Consider the following 17530-nt stretch of genomic DNA (forward strand, 5'->3'; position numbering starts at 1 on the left):
ATTGTGGGCAGGGGAGGGGCCAACCAGCAGTCTCTCTGATGGGCGATAAGAAATGCCACTTTAAAAGGTGGGGTGAAACACCTTCTGGTTTCCTCCAGCTGGTGTGACTAATCGTGTGATATACCAACGCCGTCTCTCCTAAAGCCAGGGGGTAATGTTTTAGACTAGAAACGATGAAACAACGATGGGGACCGGGAGCAGTGTGTGTTTTGTGTGTAAACGTGTTATCAAAGATAGTACGCGGGAGACCACCTCGAAACCCCGCATCACCCCCCCCCCCCTGGACCTATTAGCTGATGCTTGGTTCTCTGCAGATTCGTAAAACCTCAAATTTAGGCCATTGCAGTATCGGAAGGAAGATAACGGGCGTAACGCGTACACAGCCCAAGTACGGTTCGGCTTTGAAATGGTCCCGACCCCGGTGCACACTGGGAAGAAGACTTCAGATACACGCACGCGTAAGAAAGCCCAACAGATATCAGCTCGATCTTCTGCTGGCGGTGCTACAGTTGGGTTCGCGCGTACGTAATCTAATCCCCGCAGGAAGATATTGGAATTAGCTTTTCGTTATATTTAACATTGGAAAATAAAACGTGACTTTGGTCATCGAACGTTTTGCCGCCCTGATACAAGGTCCGCTCAGTGTGCTCCCAATGTTTCTAGGTGACATTCCTTGGGCCCATTTGGACTCCTTCTCCAAGCTGCCAGGCAAAACTGTACGGGGAATACAGGTGGACAGCGGTTTTAAAATCGATGTCAATAAACCTCGGCACCGGGCTTATGTGGGATTGAGCGTCCACACCCCAGTGTGCGGGCCCAGCACTACCTTGTCTTATATCTGTGGCTACGTTATTCTTTATTCTGGAACATTTTATCATTTATGCAACACCCGGCTTTTGGGGTGGGACAATTAGCAAATGCGATAAACGATTTCATAACGAGGAGAAATTTAATGTATAGATTAGTGAGGAAGGTTAAGACGACGGACAGCGACAGCGAGTGGTTGAGAAATACGTGGCTTTTATGTGTAAAATGGTGGAATTTATTACGTTACTCAACATGCGGATTATTGATTATTGGAAATTAGGGTTTTATACAGGAAAAGTTATTACGAGCACTTTGTATTACGTTAGGACATAAAAATCAGACGTAAAACATATGTCATCTAAAAGGCTTATTGCGGCGGTGGTCCCGTGGTACAGTCGTCAACTCGTATAACTAAAAACATGCCCGTCATGCGATCACGGATTCCATCCTCGTGTTGACCATCCCTTCGTAGCAAGACTATTTGTCTATCCGGCTGCATGGTAATGTATAAATTAGTCTCAAAAGTCTGTATAGACCGGCATTGATCTCGTAGGACGTTACGATAAATAGTAGAAGATGAAGACGAAGAAGTAAGTAACCTTAAATGAACACTCTCAAAGGACTCTAGAAAGCTTCAACACACTTTGTATTCATTATGATTTTTTAAATAATACCGTTTGTATTTTCTAAATAAAATCTAAAATACTATTGTTGTATTATTGAGTATGTTAGATTCGTAGGCATGTGTTACATGATAAAACTCGAATTCAGGAAGCACTCCAGCTCAAAAATAGCCCTCAATCGGGTAAGGAACATTATTTTCAAACCACACGCATTCAGCACCGACCAACCAATTTAATGGACAAGCCTTCACACAGCCACCCCTTTTCACGAACCCATACAAAACTCTTTTAATTTTCTAGTCCCTCCCTCCGGTGGCGGCCTTCAACATCCACAGTGTGTAGGGACAGCCGCCGTATACGGGTGCTGCTATGCGACGAAAAGCGTCTAACATATCAATTTAGAGGCAGCGTCCCATCAACCTTTACGATCGATTCCAATTGGCTATTTGGATCAACTGGCAATTGAATTGAACCGCGTAACTACTGGCCACCGCAGGGCCTTTCCCCCATCTACGGATGGAGCGATCGCTTGCTACGACGGTCGGAAACGATAAGGAGTTGGAAGCGTTTTGATTGAGTATCGGCGAAGGAGGTACCCAAGCATCGATCGTCCATCTCTACAACACCATTCAATGAAAGAGAACACACACACACACACACACACACATAGACAGATTGTTATGGCAACCAATTGCCGGACCAACGGCACCAATGCACAATGGGCAGTTTAGAACAAATTGCGGGATAAAATTATTTTTGCAGAAATTGTTAGTTTTTATCGTTTGTAGTAAAGTATTACGATAGTAAATAACATTTTATTTGTAGTTCGCATCCATACCACCAGGTGGCGCTACATAAAATAGTGTTTTAAGGGATCTTTGCTTAGTTTTATTAATTTTGTATGTTTTTTTTCTTGTATTATTTGTTGCTAATAGTATAAAACATTTTAAAATATACTGTAATGTTTCATAATGAAGATTAAATAAATAATAATAACAATAATATATAAACAAAACATAATAATATTGAATAAGATAACTTTTTCTGCATTGTATAGGACAATTGTAGCTAATTCTCGTCACTTTTACTCACAGGTAGTACAAATATTAAAAATTTACATACACAACTTAGGTGGATGCTATTACAAGCTCCTGACGTCTAGTTCACTTTTCTAAAGACATGAATAAAGGCATTTAAATAATTAGATAGAGCAGGTGCTTTGAAATAAAGTACTTCCTATATTCGTAATGAAAAGCAGCACATATTGTTTGTCTTTGAATATTCATCCAATACCTTTCCAAGTGCTGTACTGCCTTCAGAAGGGGTAATAAAACTAAAAATTCCTTCTTGGTTTTACAACTATCTGGAAAATTCAAAATTGCTCGATAGCTACAAACTAAGTATTTACTTCATTTGTAAAGTTAAACCCTGTCTTTGTTTTAGTGCGTGTAGCTACTGATATTGAACTGGTTAACGAATCAGAGGAATACAGCTCATTATACAAAATGTCCTTCTGGATGCATTTTCTTTCTTGCAAAATATTATTTGTAGCATCTCCCCTCTATCCTTATATTTAGTTTGTCATGAGTTTTGGGAGTTTCTTCTCCCAAAACGCCAATAGATGCTACTGCATTCATAACGTTTTCCTGTTATGCGTATAATTTAAGAATTATTTTCCTTATCTTCTTCTTCTTCTTTGGCTCAACAACCGTTGTCGGTCAAGGCCTGCCTTTACCTCTTGTGGGTTTGGCTTTCAGTGACTAATTATTGATTTCCCCCCATAGCAGGATAGTCAATCCTACGTATGGCGGCACGGTCTATTTGGGGCTTGAACCCATGATGGGCATGTTGTTAAGTCGTACGAGTTGCGAGTATTTTCCTTATATCCTTATATATAATCTGCAGTAGGACCAAAAGGTATTTGGTTCTGATTTGCTTCATTATATTTAATGATAAAGTTAGGTTAGAATAGAAATTTACATATCAGATAAGTACATGAGCTGAAACTAAGATACACAGCTTCGTAATTGAAATGAAAGTTGATCAAAAGCACGTAGAATATATTTTTGTAGAAAACACGAAATACGCTACACTGGGCACCTATGGAGCCGCCTAGTTACGCATGTGTCTGTTTTTAGAAAAAGTTGATGTGAAAAAACTTCAATAAAATTCGCGTTCGCAAACTTTCGCAGAATATTTCTTCACAGATTGATAGTATATATATTACACTATGATGTGACATATATGAGACAACGCCACTCTACGCCACTTTTATAATGGCATCAAGTCAAAAGTTAAAATGATGAAAATTTTCAGGAGGTTTCTTCAGTTATTATCGTATATTTTTGCATAAAATTAACTTAGCTCAAAATTTTTCATGTGTTTATAAAGCTGACTAAATATCCTTTATAAAATGTCTAAATTTATCAAAAACGGTTCATATTTGAAAAAGTTACAAAGGTTCAAAGTTTTCCAAAAAAGTGAAAATTTTTCTGCGTTTTTTTTAACAAATCTCGACTTTGAGAGGTGTTTTCTAGAGAACCAGAACAGATACAGAGCTCATATTTGGTATTTTTCTTAGTTTAACCCTTAGTTTTAAAACCTATTATTTGGAATTGCGCTATTACAAAGTTGATTTTTTGAATTTCATCCCGGCAAATGCCCATTGTGCAATGGAAGTGAAATATTTCGGCCCCGGAATATGAGTGCAATGAAGTGCTCCAAAAATGGGGACATGAAACGATTTACCCTTACCCCGCGTCAGCCCGAGGGGGTTGTGGTAGTATGTAACAGGTGTACTCATCAACATGAAACACTTTTATGGATGGACATACGGTGTAGCATCAAGGTGTCATTACCTGTCAGTTCCGAAAAAAGTGACTAGCTACAGGTCATTAAATAAACACCTCTCTTCCGGACGGGATCGACATGCCTCTTCCACAACAAGCAGTTGTCGACAACAGGGTAACCAACTTCCAAACGGGGGAATAGTACAGTACGGTGTTATCATGCGTGTGTTATCGGATAGACAGCTTCAAACATGAAAATGAAGGTTTTATCTATGAACGAGGTCTCTGTCAGTGTGAGGTTGTGGATATCTTAATGGACTTAGCATGTAAATGTGAAGGTTAAATTACAGTCGCTGGCGCTAAATTTGGCCTCAAAATCAACAATAATTTGAACAGGATTTTGAATTTAATTTCTTGTAATTTAAAAACTGAGTCTCATCCATAGCCAAACCAGACTTATAAACCTAGAAAATTTAAATCTTTACTTGTTTTGGGCAAATCAATAAGTTTTCGTTCTTTCCCCTTCTTAATAATTCAACCTGATCGGTGCATGAAATATGCATAATCATTTAGATGCACGCAATTGATATGCCTTCCCCAACCTTAGGCGTAGCATAATAACGCACCCATCGTCTACGTCCTTCGTGTTGTTTGTGCTTCGTCCGTAGACGATTGAAGCAATGGCAATTATCACACATACGCTCACATTTCAAATACTCCCATTTAAAGAGGGAAGCAAAAGAAACACGCTTTAAAACATAAAACGATACGCCACAACGCACGATAAACGGCTCAGTGTGTGATAAGAAAAGTCACAAGACTTTTGTCGAACTTCAAAAACATACACAGCACGTGGTTGTTTGCCCTATCAGATACTGTGTCGATAACACCGTTGTTGTTGTTGTTGTTGTTGTTTTTGTTCCAGTTAATTAGTTTGCTCAATGGCTTCGAAGATCATAATTACAATTTAAATCATTATTTTATCAACACATGGGTACGTGATTTATGGGCGCCTCCTTTCAAACACACGCGATAAAGAAAACGCCGGTTTGTTGCTTCGTAGATAAGAAAAATTAATGTTTTTTTTAAACAAGCGACAAACAATCGTAATCGAAGATCGCTAATCGATACTGCCACCGGTTTGGGCTGGGAGGCAGCTGTAAATCTTTGCACAGTATCTCTGGCATACTCTTTGTTATTTCTGTCCTGTAATAATTCCTAAGTAGCCGACGAATAACCGCATTAATGGCTGTGAATGTAAACGAATACTTACACGACTATACAACATAATTGTTTTACATCATTTTACAACTGACATTTTTAGTTATTCCTGTTACATTGTTGTATGTTTGAAATAAATCATTTATGCAGCTAACGAGTAAATAAACTTACAATTACTTCCTATAAAAAGTAGGCCCTAAAGAGAAGTTTGCGATGTCTTTTAACATTATTTTGAGACTTACAGACACTTCTTTACAAACTTATATGTGCTCGATGCTTTTATGGGTCAATCATCAGCGGAACAAACGTGTATAGATCGTTTGGTCTAAAAGTAATTCATGGGTTGGTTATCATTTTATTGTTTAACGGACCAAGATGTTGATCAGGTCAAAAGTGAATATTTAATAAACAAGTTTGAAGAATGATCAGCCACTTTTTCGTAGCTCCAAACAAATGTTTGTCAATCGTACAGTACATAATATGATCTTGATTAATCATATGTTATATTAAATAAATAAATTAATAAATAAATAATGTCAACGCTACATCCGCTATACCGAGATGTTTTAGATAAGGGGCCATCTATAAATAACGTAACGCTTATGAAGAGAAAAGGTACATTCTTCCGTTCGAAGTGTGGTTCGATTCCTTTTTATTTATCATTTTTGGTAATACGTAATTTACGGATTACCCCCAGTATTCTTTCCGTATTTTTTTTTTGCCATTTAAATACATTTGCTGTTTAAATTTTGGACTGTTTTTGTACGATTTTGGAAACTTTAAAGTTTAGTTTGTATTAGAAGTTAGAAGTTTAGTTTGTTTGTAGAAGTGTGTATATTGACATAATTTCAGTCGTCTAATGTCAATCTATATAGGAAAAAAACTAGCTGGAATTGTAAAACCTCCTACTATCCTATTGTATTTTGAATGTGCTATCTGTTTAACAATTATCTAATTATTAATATCCAAAGAACCTTTTAGCTTTATCCGAATAATACACCTATGGTCGTGTATTCATTGATCCTTCAATGAGCGTCCGTTGAAACGTTGTTTGTAAATTCATGAATCATTTGAATAAAATTCACACCATGTGATCGTATTTTAATTTGAATAGTAAACAAACGGGGTAAATAAAAGTTCCATTATCACAGCAATTGTTATCTACGAAGATTATATGTTAAGTTTCAAAATTATATCGTACGCAAATAACACTGAACAGAAGCTACATTAAAGCCGATCGATCTATTACCAACCGCTCCCCGTTCGAACAGTTGTGTTTACATTCCTGTTGCGTTATTAGTCATCAACAACGCGATACTCTTCTAGCCCGTTCCAAGCAACAAGGGAGCGGAAGGGTGCGTTTTGTTTATCTAAAAAGAATGCAGTCTTCGCCATTCGTCTGTTGGAACGATTTTATCGCCGTTTCCGGAAACCCGCTCCAATGCGAAGCATGTGCTAAGATTTGCGATAGATTTATGCCGAGATGCAGCTTAAACCGTGAGTGGGAAAGGAATTTTCAATCCAATTGGTTCACATCATCATCATCATCATCATTGCTCCCCCGTCTAAACATTTTCCAATACGTTCTAGCAGAAGTACGCATCGATTTACCCCTATTGATCGCGCCACATAGCGATACAAAGAGGCAGACACGCTGAACCTTGCTGAATAAATTAATGTCAATAGCAAACTGCTCGACCGTCGTGCCTCCGCCGGCTTACCGAGAAAACGGCCAAAAAATCAAACGATTCTGGGGCAAGTGCAGCGTGTCAGGGTCAGGTACACACGCCTTGTATCGAGCCAGTTTCGCACCACTGGCTGGCTGCGGATGCGACCAAAAACGCACCCCTCCTTCTCCTTCTTAGGCCAAACAGTAGTTACCTTTTTTTTCTCAAGCAGCAACTGCGGCAAGAGCACGCCACACACTCACTAACGTCGAACCACCCCAAAATGCGCGAGTTTACAATTTCAAGCAATGCACTACACAGACCCGGTCACAGTTGCAGCTGCGTTGCCGTGCGACGCTGCTCTGTGCGTCACCACCTTCACCAACCCTTGGGCATCACACAAACAAACACACATTCACTCACAACACCATCCCCCCACCCCCTCGCATAGGGGTGCGTGTGTCTGCAAAATTGCTCGCCAATACCACACCACCGGGGGCCACACACGCGTCTCCACTCACTATTGATCGGACGGTATCGATCGGTTTACATTTTATGGCGCACACCACAGACGGGTATGCGTATCGTCGTGGTTGCGTATTTTGCCGTTTGCCAGTTGCTGCTGCAAATCGTTTGCTTTGGTGCACTCTCACACGCGTGCTGAGCACAGAACCGATGTGGGAAAATGGTCGAATTTTCCAGTACGAATTAGTAGCTCGTAGTAATTGCACACACTAAAACACGACACGATCACTTTACCATGTGCTGCTCATTCGCTCCTAAAACACACTTTAACCGTTTTAAAAATGGGGAAATCAATGTGGATTTAACGCTTATTTTGCTGGAGAGAAATAGAGACACTCTGAACAAATTAAATTCGACTTTCAATCGTTTCCCAATCACTAAACCGTTTGTGTGTTTTGCTCTGTTCGCGATCACGGTACAGCACTACTACCAGCCACAACAATGAATTTCGATCTGGTGCCTGCACAACGGCACAACGCCGGCCCAATCGTTGAAACTACATGCCGAAGGCGAATTAGTTTCAATTAATCGTCGTTTATAGCGGCAAGCGGGACGGGGAGGGGTATTGCGCGTGTGTGTTGCAGCACTCCGAGCAGTACACGATCGGTTCGGGCTCGGTCACACCACCAACAAAACGGTGCTTCTTCTTCTACTGCTGTTTGGTCGCAGAGTAAACGCTTGGTAAGAGAGATAACAGACCTATATATGATATCGGTTGGAGAACGCCTAGTCAGAGAAGCACAGAACCTATCTCCTCGTCCGTTCCCCTTCAGCATCTCGCCTAGGCTGTTATTTGATACACCACCCGCTTTAGTGATAGATAGCTCTTTTATCAATGCTCTTTTGGCTGCGTTCTTTCATTCTACGGTTAGCATGTTTTATCTCTCCGGGGGGTTTCTGAAGAATGTTGAGAAGAGTGTGAAGGGTCTATGCATGTCCAACATATATATTCTTAGACAAGATGGTAGATAGAATTGTCATTTAGGTATCAGTGAGAGGCAGTTAGACATCTTCTCAAGATCAAGTTTAAACTCCAAGATAGTTAAATGCATGCTAGATCATGTCAATTCCAATTCGATTTCCCATTAGGTTATCATATCAGGTGACAATTTGACGTGGGTCTATTCATAACATCGAAGTTTTCACTGTTTAAATGCCAATGATTCGACACACCTGATTAGGTATAATTCCCTAACTAGTCGCTGCCTTTAGATCTTGTCATGCCCGTAAGGCCCTTATGCCCGCCATGGGCTCTAATCTCATATGGATCATGACCCCCCCCACCCCTTACGTAGAACTGACTATCCTGCTATGGGTAATCAATCAGTCACTGAAAACCAAGGCCACTAGTGGTTCAGGTAAGGCTTGACCGATCATGGTTGTTGTGTCGAAGAAGAAGAATAAGTCCATAGGAAAGATGATTAAATAGCTGGTTTATATGAAAGCAGGCATCAGCTCTAATAGAGTATGTTTTGAAGTTGAATGTTCATAAACTGATTTAATGTCCACAATAACGGTTGTATCGACATGGCTGATGATTCTATAAGTTTCAACTAATTATTGATACTTTGTAGATATCCAAGATTGAAAATAAACCCTATCGAGCATCTTCCAGTGAAACCTTGTACTCGACCTCAGGTAATTTAGTATTCTAGGAACTGTTGGAATGTTGGAGTAGTTGGTAAAACTATGCGATTTCAGCACACGAGTGATCGAGACGATCTGATCTTTTCTGATGGAGATGATGATCGAGCATCTGAGGAACTCTGATCTATGGAGTGCGTTCAACAGGTTTAGAGGAATCAATGTTCTCCTGGACTCGAAATTTCAAATGATATTGGTAATAGCCAAAATTTTACCAATAAAATACGCTTATAATGTGGAGATCAAAAACTGTTAACAAAATCATATGATATGCTTTATCTATTAGTGATGACGGATTTTCTTCAAGTTCGCGTTTTCAGAATTGCTGATGAATCGAACTAACTGAGGTTGTTATGAACCTATTCCCGATTATATAATCCAATAAATGTCTGTTCTATCTAGAGTCTTGGGGCAGAACCTTCTAAATACGGTGGCAATAAATAGACGATACATCCCTCATAGGTCGGTAGATTATTGACATACTATTTATACCAGAAATCATCTTCAATGCTATAGCGATTCCACTTCAACTACCAAAAATTTGGTATCAAACTTAACATGAATGTTTTGTTACTTCACCCTGATTGTCTGATATCTTTACGCTTTCCAGGACTAATTCCTTACAATTTGAAGTCATTACAGAAGAATCCAAGGCACAAACAACAATCAACTATTCAACTTTTGATGCATTGATCTGTTTAACGTTACGTTGGCTTTCCAACGTCATATTTCAACGTGTGATATGAACTAAACTACAGGATCTATCAATCGTTATAAGTCACTAATATGTTCCAGTTTTAACTCGGCAATAGTATGCCACCTTTGACCTATTATGTTCTCGAGTTTGTTCATCATTTATTTTCAAACGGGCACTTGTCACTCGTCAGCGAAACGGCACATTACTTAGAGGTGTGTTCCCTTAGCTTTCCGTGTGTGTGTGTCGCACAGGATGTTTAGTGTAATTCATTTTTCCCACCACACTACTCCACTTTTCACCTGCCCCTCCCCTCCTTTTAATGATGTGGTGTGTCGGACGTTGTCCTTCTTCGTTGTTTTGTTACTTTTCTTATCGCCCACGCTTCGAAATCGATTTTCCGCCACAACGAGTGTGCACACCGCCGGGCTGGAAGATAAGCGCGCGCGTTACCTTCCCCAATCGTTAACTCGTTGAGTGTGTGTGTGTGTGTGTGTGTGTTGCATTAGTAATATTGTCTCTTTTTTTAAAATCGCTCTAAATTTCCCTTTCCAAAGTGCATTACTGTGTAGCGGGGTGGTGGTGGGAGTGTACGATAATTTCATTCCACAAAAAAAACACACACACAGCAAACACACATCTGCCTCCACGGCGAACGTGGAGCGATAATCACAAAATGCCGACGCGTGAATAATTTCTAAATAATAACACGCGCGCGCGTGCACCCGAGCGCCCGCAAACTCACAACAGCACGGAGGAAGCGAAAGATCCAGACTGCTGTGCTGTGCTGTACGGGCGACCATCCCTAGTCCCACGAAGTCCGAAGTCCCCGTCGGCGGCAATATCGGTTGTTCGGCGTCCAACAACAACACCAAAACGATGACGACGATGACGTTCTGAGTTTGCCGCCATTTGTGGGGTGGGAGCAGGCTGTTGGAGGAATGGTGGCCTCCTTCCGTACACTGCGTCAGGTGGCGGAGCTGCTAGCGTCAACTTGTATGGTTTTTCCTCCCCACCCCCGAGTGACCATCGCGTTTGCTTTGCGCGGCCCGTTACAGAAAAGCAACGATGATTCATATCCGTACGGCACTCGGGCACTAAAATCAAAGGCAGCAGCAGCCTCTCTGGAAGATGCACCCGCGCGCGAGCGTTACTGTCGTAATGAGCGAGCGAGTGAGCGCTAGAGTGAGTAAGCAAGTGAGCAAGTACAAATAAACCACCCTTCTGCTGCTATCCGATACCACTTTCGCTAGTGGTGCTGGATGGTAGACATTAAAAAACAGGAAGAAAGAGAGAGAGAGAAAAGAAGGGAGAGAGAGACAGATAAAAATGAGAGCAACTACTCTCGCAATCAAGACAGCAGCGAGAGAGTAACTTTTCCCACTTTTCCGTAAAAGAACCATTCGTTAGAGAGGAAGAGAGTGTGGCGAATGGAAAAACAAAACTCAGTGATCAAAGGGGTGCATCAACGGTATGATCCGGGTGTGCAATTAGGGGTAGTTAGAACCCCCCCCCCTCTGTTGGAAGCGGCGGAGAAGATATTTCCGGCGTCACAACAGAGAGTTAGAACGCGCGGAAAATATTTCACTCTCTCGCAGCCTATGGTCTACGTTGATGGAAAGTGCTCCTTTTTGTGAGCCTTTTTGCAGTTAGCAGTAGAACAAACCAACACACACACACACACATCATTGGGTCCATTTGTTTGGCTTGGTCGGCAAGGGAAGGGTCAGTCATCGTTAACTTTGACGGGGTTGAATAAAAAAAAGAGGCGTCAAGTACGTAGCATGTAACGACCACTGGCACAGTGAAGCTATGTGGCTTCTCACTGAGGACGATTGTTTAAAGCGGTTTTTTACGTGTTTTGCATACATTTGGGACGTTTGGGGCGGTGAATAGGAAACATGAGCCTGCAGATCTAAAAAACCGGCAACATGACATGCTGAATTCAAAAGGTACGGCGAAGGGGATTTTTTTTTGGTGCAAGGAACAGTCAGGACATATAACTGGAAAAGGGGTTAACCGTAAAAAAATCATCAAATTCACTTATGAGGCTTTAATCAGGAATATTGGCCGTTCGTAGCGGGAACTTACGGCGCTCACATGAAATTCTGTTTGATAGCCTATGAATTGTTCAAATACTTAAAGGGCTTAAAAATGTATGGCCAACTCTCGTATGTATTTTTGAGAGAAATGCTAAAATCTATATTCTTTTATGTAAAATATTTGTTATTTTCGATATTGTGACAATTAGTATGCACAAATCACGTGTAAAATGGAAGAATTAAGGCCCAAAATCATAGAATCGTCGGGTTGAAGTACAAGCAATAAAATATTAAACACATTTAAAGTAGTGATGGGAAAAATGAAAATTTCGTCGGAATCGATTGCGACTAGCTCCGAAATTCTGGAATCGATTCCAGAATCTGCTCAGGAATGGGTTCCAGTATCGCCTACGGAATCGAAATCGGCTCTGAAATTGAAATCAGATCCGGAATTGGTTCCAGAATCGGTTTCGGAAACGGCTCTGCGCATTTCAGTCCAATGATGCTACGTATTGATAGCCACACAGAATCAAAATTTACTTGCAAACGATCTATTCTTATGGAGATTCCCGGACTAGTTACGCTTCTGAAACTTCTTATTTTAATTCAAAAACTGTTTCTCATTCCGGAGCAAATTCCATTTCTGGAGTCAACCTGGTTCCGTTACCGCGGCAAAATACGATTCCCAGGTCAATTCCGATTCTGCAATCGATTCTGATTCCGGAGACAACTCCGAAATCGGCTCCAGAGTCAAATCCAGAATCGGCTCCGGAATCAGCTCCGGATTCATAATCGATTCCAGCATTGAAATCGGCTCCGGAATTGATTCCGAACACGGAATCGGAGTCGGGTAGGTCCGGGATTCCGAGCTCGTACCACTAATTTAAAGCTTCATGAAAGAACGTAGAATCAGTACCCAAGATATGTTGAATGTTTGTGGAAGAATGGAAGATCAAGTACCACGATCATAGGAAGTTACGGGGATTTTTAAAAAATGTATTCCAAGATCACAATAAACTAATTTATTGTATGAAGCATCTAGTTCCAATCGTTCAGAATGCTTTGGGAAAGAGTATGAAAATCAAAGATCAAATAATTCGAGAATGCAATAATTCGCAATGGGTGATAAAAATCCAAGATTACAGGAAGAGTTACAATGTAATACGTAAATCTAGTCTTAAATCGTAAAAAGCATTAACAAAGAGTTGGATTCATCAAATAGCTATGGACTAGTATGTCCACTATGGGGACTATTTGGTCCACTATTTGAGTTCAAGTCCCGAATGGACCATCCCCTAGTAGCAAGAACTGACTTTCCGGCTAGGTGGTAATGAATTAAGTCTCGAAAGCGTGTATAGGCCAGCATGTCCGCGTAGGACGTTACGCCACATATACAAATAAGAAAAAGATGTGTACCATGGACGACGTTACGCTGTGACTACCTGGTTAGGTTGTCCGGTGTATAAAAAACAACGTAACTGCGGCTAACCAAATGAATGTTATTATGCCTATTTATGGCAGTTCCCGCATTTATTCGGTTGGGTCGGACGTCATAACTAGTTCAGGAATTGATGCTGTTAAAATGTACTACTTGTGATCCCCGTCAGTCTCTTAAATCAAGCAAAAGACAGGCGATCAAATCTACATTCTGATTTGGCTTGGGTTACTTGGGAGTCCCTTGTCTAGATGTAACCAAGGCACTCTAATCTGCATACGTAGGCCACTGCACACTTCAACTGGATTATATGTTTGCTTTGGAGTTGGACAATGTTTCAATTGAGTTTCACCACCTAAATTTGGCCTACTTTCAAACAGCGGGTTTGGCTTTTGTCGGTGAAGTCGTCACTCCCACTGCCGTTACGGCAAACGACAGAAGAATTGATGAGAAACAAATATGAACACTCTATATTACTTTCTCATTAGGCGTATGATTAGCACCTCAGGATGAACTCATGAACTTTTCGATTTTGGTCACGAACCATTTTCCCTACGTCTACACCGCAAGATTTGCTCTTCGTCCACCGTGTTTCGTTAAGTTTTGTTTGCTACGTCGCAGACGTTGGGAACAACAATAATTGTATTTATTGCACGTGATGAGTGTTTACATTCATGTCTAAGCAATTTGCATGCAGAGAGAATGTATTCAATGTACTGGAAGGGTTAAAAGGGACAATTCGTTCTCAGAGTAAAGTATATAATAACGATAAGTCGCATCAATTTTGTATATATGTGACATTTATGTACATTCATTCCTTGATTTTATCTTTGGTCTCATATTCATATTTTGATCAAACCATTGCCGCAGTATAGAGCTTCGCTTACAAAATGTTAAATGTGTGCTTCCCTGTTTGTCTAACTCCCCTACTAACTACTACTTAACCTTCAGCTTTACCCTCACATCTCCCCGACAGCGTTTAACACGCACCGCCCGAAACGTGTGCCGCTTAACGTGGCACGAAAGATGATCGCTGCGTATGAACGCTTGCTGGCAGATGTGGCACACAAACTTCCGCTCGCCCGAGTGCTTCCGACGGTGGCGGGACAGCTCGTACGAGCGGGCAAAAGCCGCCCCACAGTTTTCCCACGGGCAGCGAAATGGCAGCGTACCGGTGTGGAGCAGTTCGTGTGCTTTAAGATGGCTTTGGCGGGTGTAGCTTTTGGTGCAGCCTTCGTACGAGCAGTGGAACGTTCTGGCTGGATCCCGGGGGTCCAGAACGATCGAGTTAGCAGTGGCAGCAGCAATCGTGTCGGTTGGTGGGATCTCCTCTATCGGTGGGTTAGTAGATGGCTTTGGTGCTTCCTCTTTTAGAACTGCTCTGGTCACCTTAACTCCGGGAAAAAGCTGCTGAAATTCACTGTTCGGTAGATTGTGTCGACGCACGTGTGCGAGCAGATGATCCCGCCGGTGAAAGCGCTTCTCGCACCATCGGCAGTTGTGATTGCGATCGCTCGTGTGTGTCACCAGATGACGGTTCAGCGTTTCGGCCCGCGCAAACCGTTGCCTGCAACCGGTCCAGCTGCATGCGAAGGGTAGCTCGCCGGTGTGAGACCGTTGGTGCACCCGAAGGTGAGAAACCTTAATGTACGTTTTATCACAATGGGGCCATTCGCAGGCGTATTTGCGTTCCTTGCTGGAGTAGGTGAGCTGTTTCGGTGCCCCAAAAAAGCTGTCCTCACCATCATCATCATCATCATACTCGTCGTCATCCGTGTCATCAACAACATCTTGCTGTGCGTTCGCATCGACGACATGAAGCTCTTCCGAATCGGATCCCCCATCGTACTCTATGATCGAATCCTCGAATTCGGTCTCGTTCGAATGAAGCTGCTCATGCACCACAAAATGCTTTTCAATTTGATTCGCACCTTGTAAAACGAGGCTTTTTTCTCGCATTCGTAGTTCGTCTTGATCATCCGAGGACTCTTCGATAAGCTCTTCCTCTACGATTTCATCCGAATTGTCGTGCGCGTCGGGCAGCAATTCTATATGACCGTTTTGTAGCAGAAATAGCAAATCACTTTGCTCATGTTGTTCCTGCTTTGACTCTTCCTGTACTATGTTGTCCTCCTTCGCCGCTTGTTTTCCAATGCACAGGGCATCCCCATTGTGGTACCTTTCATGCGCCTTCAGGTGTTCCGCGTTTAAATACAGTTTCTTACAGCCTAAATGTGTGCAGGGATGAATTTGTACCGACGGGGCAGATCCAATTGATGTGGAGCTTGCATTACCAGTGGGACGGCTCTCTCCACCAACCACAGGTACGGTGGACTCATTCTGCAAAAGATACTGTAAAACGGTAACGCCGGAGCTAGACGACGACACAACATGGTCGGAATCAGCACGTTCCATACTACTGTCAGTATGGTTTTGTTGCAAACATTAGTAATTTCTCTTTTTTCTGTTTTATCTGTTTCTAAGCAGTGTTGAACGATACGCTGTTGTTTACGTTGTGCTTTGTTTACGTTCGAAACGTCAAGTAGGGCTTTGCTAGGGATGGGCAATACAGAAATCCGGATGGAATGGTCGGAACGGTAGGATCCGGTTTTATGGCACTTTTCGTTGCTATAATTTTTTTCACTTCTTTTTTTCTTTTTTTTGCGTGTGAAACACAGAGAGTAGAATCAATTTAACTCTAGATAGAGTCGAGATTGAATTACTAGTCGATACGGATAATTAACAGACCTATTATATATGTCGAACAACTCTTGAGTCCGTCGGAAGCACTGGACTCAAACGGGAGAAAATTTGGTATCCTATTCCGCATTCGAGTCGTCAGGTTTCGTCGACATTTTTCCCAAGTGCCACAAATCCACTAAACGACCACTAAACGGGCTCTAAACGACTCGAGCTCTCTACCTAAACGGAATATAGAAAGACTTCGTTTAGCAGACGGTGAACAACTGATGCATTCAAAAAATAGCAAAAAGCTGGTGGCGCCATCTATTGGTGGGATATCCAACGAGTAGTCGTATGTTGAATATATGTGAATATGGAGTTTATAGCCGAAGTTGAAGAGTTGGAATCTATGATATTGTGTAATTTATTAAAATAATGTTCGATAATGTATTAATTTTACTCCAAAAGCCGTTTACACGATATTGATATTCAAGTAGTTGTAAAATCTTTGGAAATGTGTGTGTGTGTGTGTAACGGTGATCAGCAAAAGAATCAAAAAAATACATCAATTTCTTCTCAATGACAACATATTACTGTCAAAATCAAAATCGTCGTTTCTGCGAATCGTCGTAACACGAGGGGGTCGTAACTCGGGGGACGCCTGTACTCAAGTCTCTGGATTCGGTTCTTATGGTTGACTTTAAACTTCAGTATTTAAACAATTGTATCACCGTTCTATTACTAGCGATGTATAATATCTAGGCGAAACCATACAACAATGCAGACGAAAGGAGTAAGCTCTCAAATAAAAGAAATCTCCACTGGCTAGATATCCTTCCAACAGATGGCGCCACCAGCTCCTTTTTATTTTTAAAATGCACCAGTCGTTTACCGACTGCTAAATGAAGTATTTTAGGTTCCTTATAGGTTGAAAGCTTGAGCCGTTTAGTGGTCGCCTAGTGCTTTTGTAGCACTTGGGAAACGGGATATTTTTGCGAGTAGTTTTCTGTCCAGGATTATTTGGTCCCAACTCCCGCTCAGAAGCAAATTGATATCTTGGTATCTCTCGAGCTGAGATTCACTCAATCAACCTTCCACTACTATACAAATGCATGTTCTTTAATAAAACTTTCAGCCGTTCAATTAGGAAACCAGTCAGCTAAAAAGTGTTCAACTATTGAATTCGGACTATAGTTTTTATGTGCAATACTTTAAAATATCATTACACTATCGATAAAATACCAGGCACATCCATCATTCAATGGCTTGTCACATTTAAAAGTTCAGAAAAATTATCTACAGAAGAGAAAAACTTAAACGGCAGAGTCGTCCAATTTCATGCGTATAAAATGGCCATGGTATCGTTGTAGCGGTCCCACCATTACCCTTCCACAAACCTTT

At 41.4% G+C, this 17530-nt stretch overlaps 2 protein-coding genes across 2 annotated transcripts in view; both read right to left on the bottom strand.

The window, feature by feature from the left end:
* The window catches only part of LOC1278350 (solute carrier family 12 member 4), a 157105-nt gene extending 146364 nt beyond the window's left edge, over window positions 1-10741 (bottom strand). The window contains exons 1-2 of the mRNA XM_061653678.1: window positions 10716-10741; window positions 7322-7948 (exon numbers count right to left, since the gene is read on the bottom strand). The gene's annotated coding sequence lies outside the window, so the exon portion shown is untranslated. The remainder of the gene's footprint in view (window positions 1-7321; window positions 7949-10715) is intronic.
* Window positions 10742-14229: 3488 nt separating this feature from the next.
* LOC133393558 (zinc finger protein 572-like) lies at window positions 14230-15986 on the bottom strand. The gene has a single exon (XM_061659001.1). The coding sequence runs from the start codon at window positions 15860-15862 to the stop codon at window positions 14384-14386; it is 1479 nt and encodes a 492-aa protein (XP_061514985.1). The 5' UTR covers window positions 15863-15986; the 3' UTR covers window positions 14230-14383.
* Window positions 15987-17530: the final 1544 nt, after the last annotated feature.

Source organism: Anopheles gambiae, chromosome 3, assembly GCF_943734735.2.
Source record: "Anopheles gambiae chromosome 3, idAnoGambNW_F1_1, whole genome shotgun sequence".
Classification (NCBI taxonomy): Eukaryota; Metazoa; Arthropoda; class Insecta; order Diptera; family Culicidae; genus Anopheles; species Anopheles gambiae.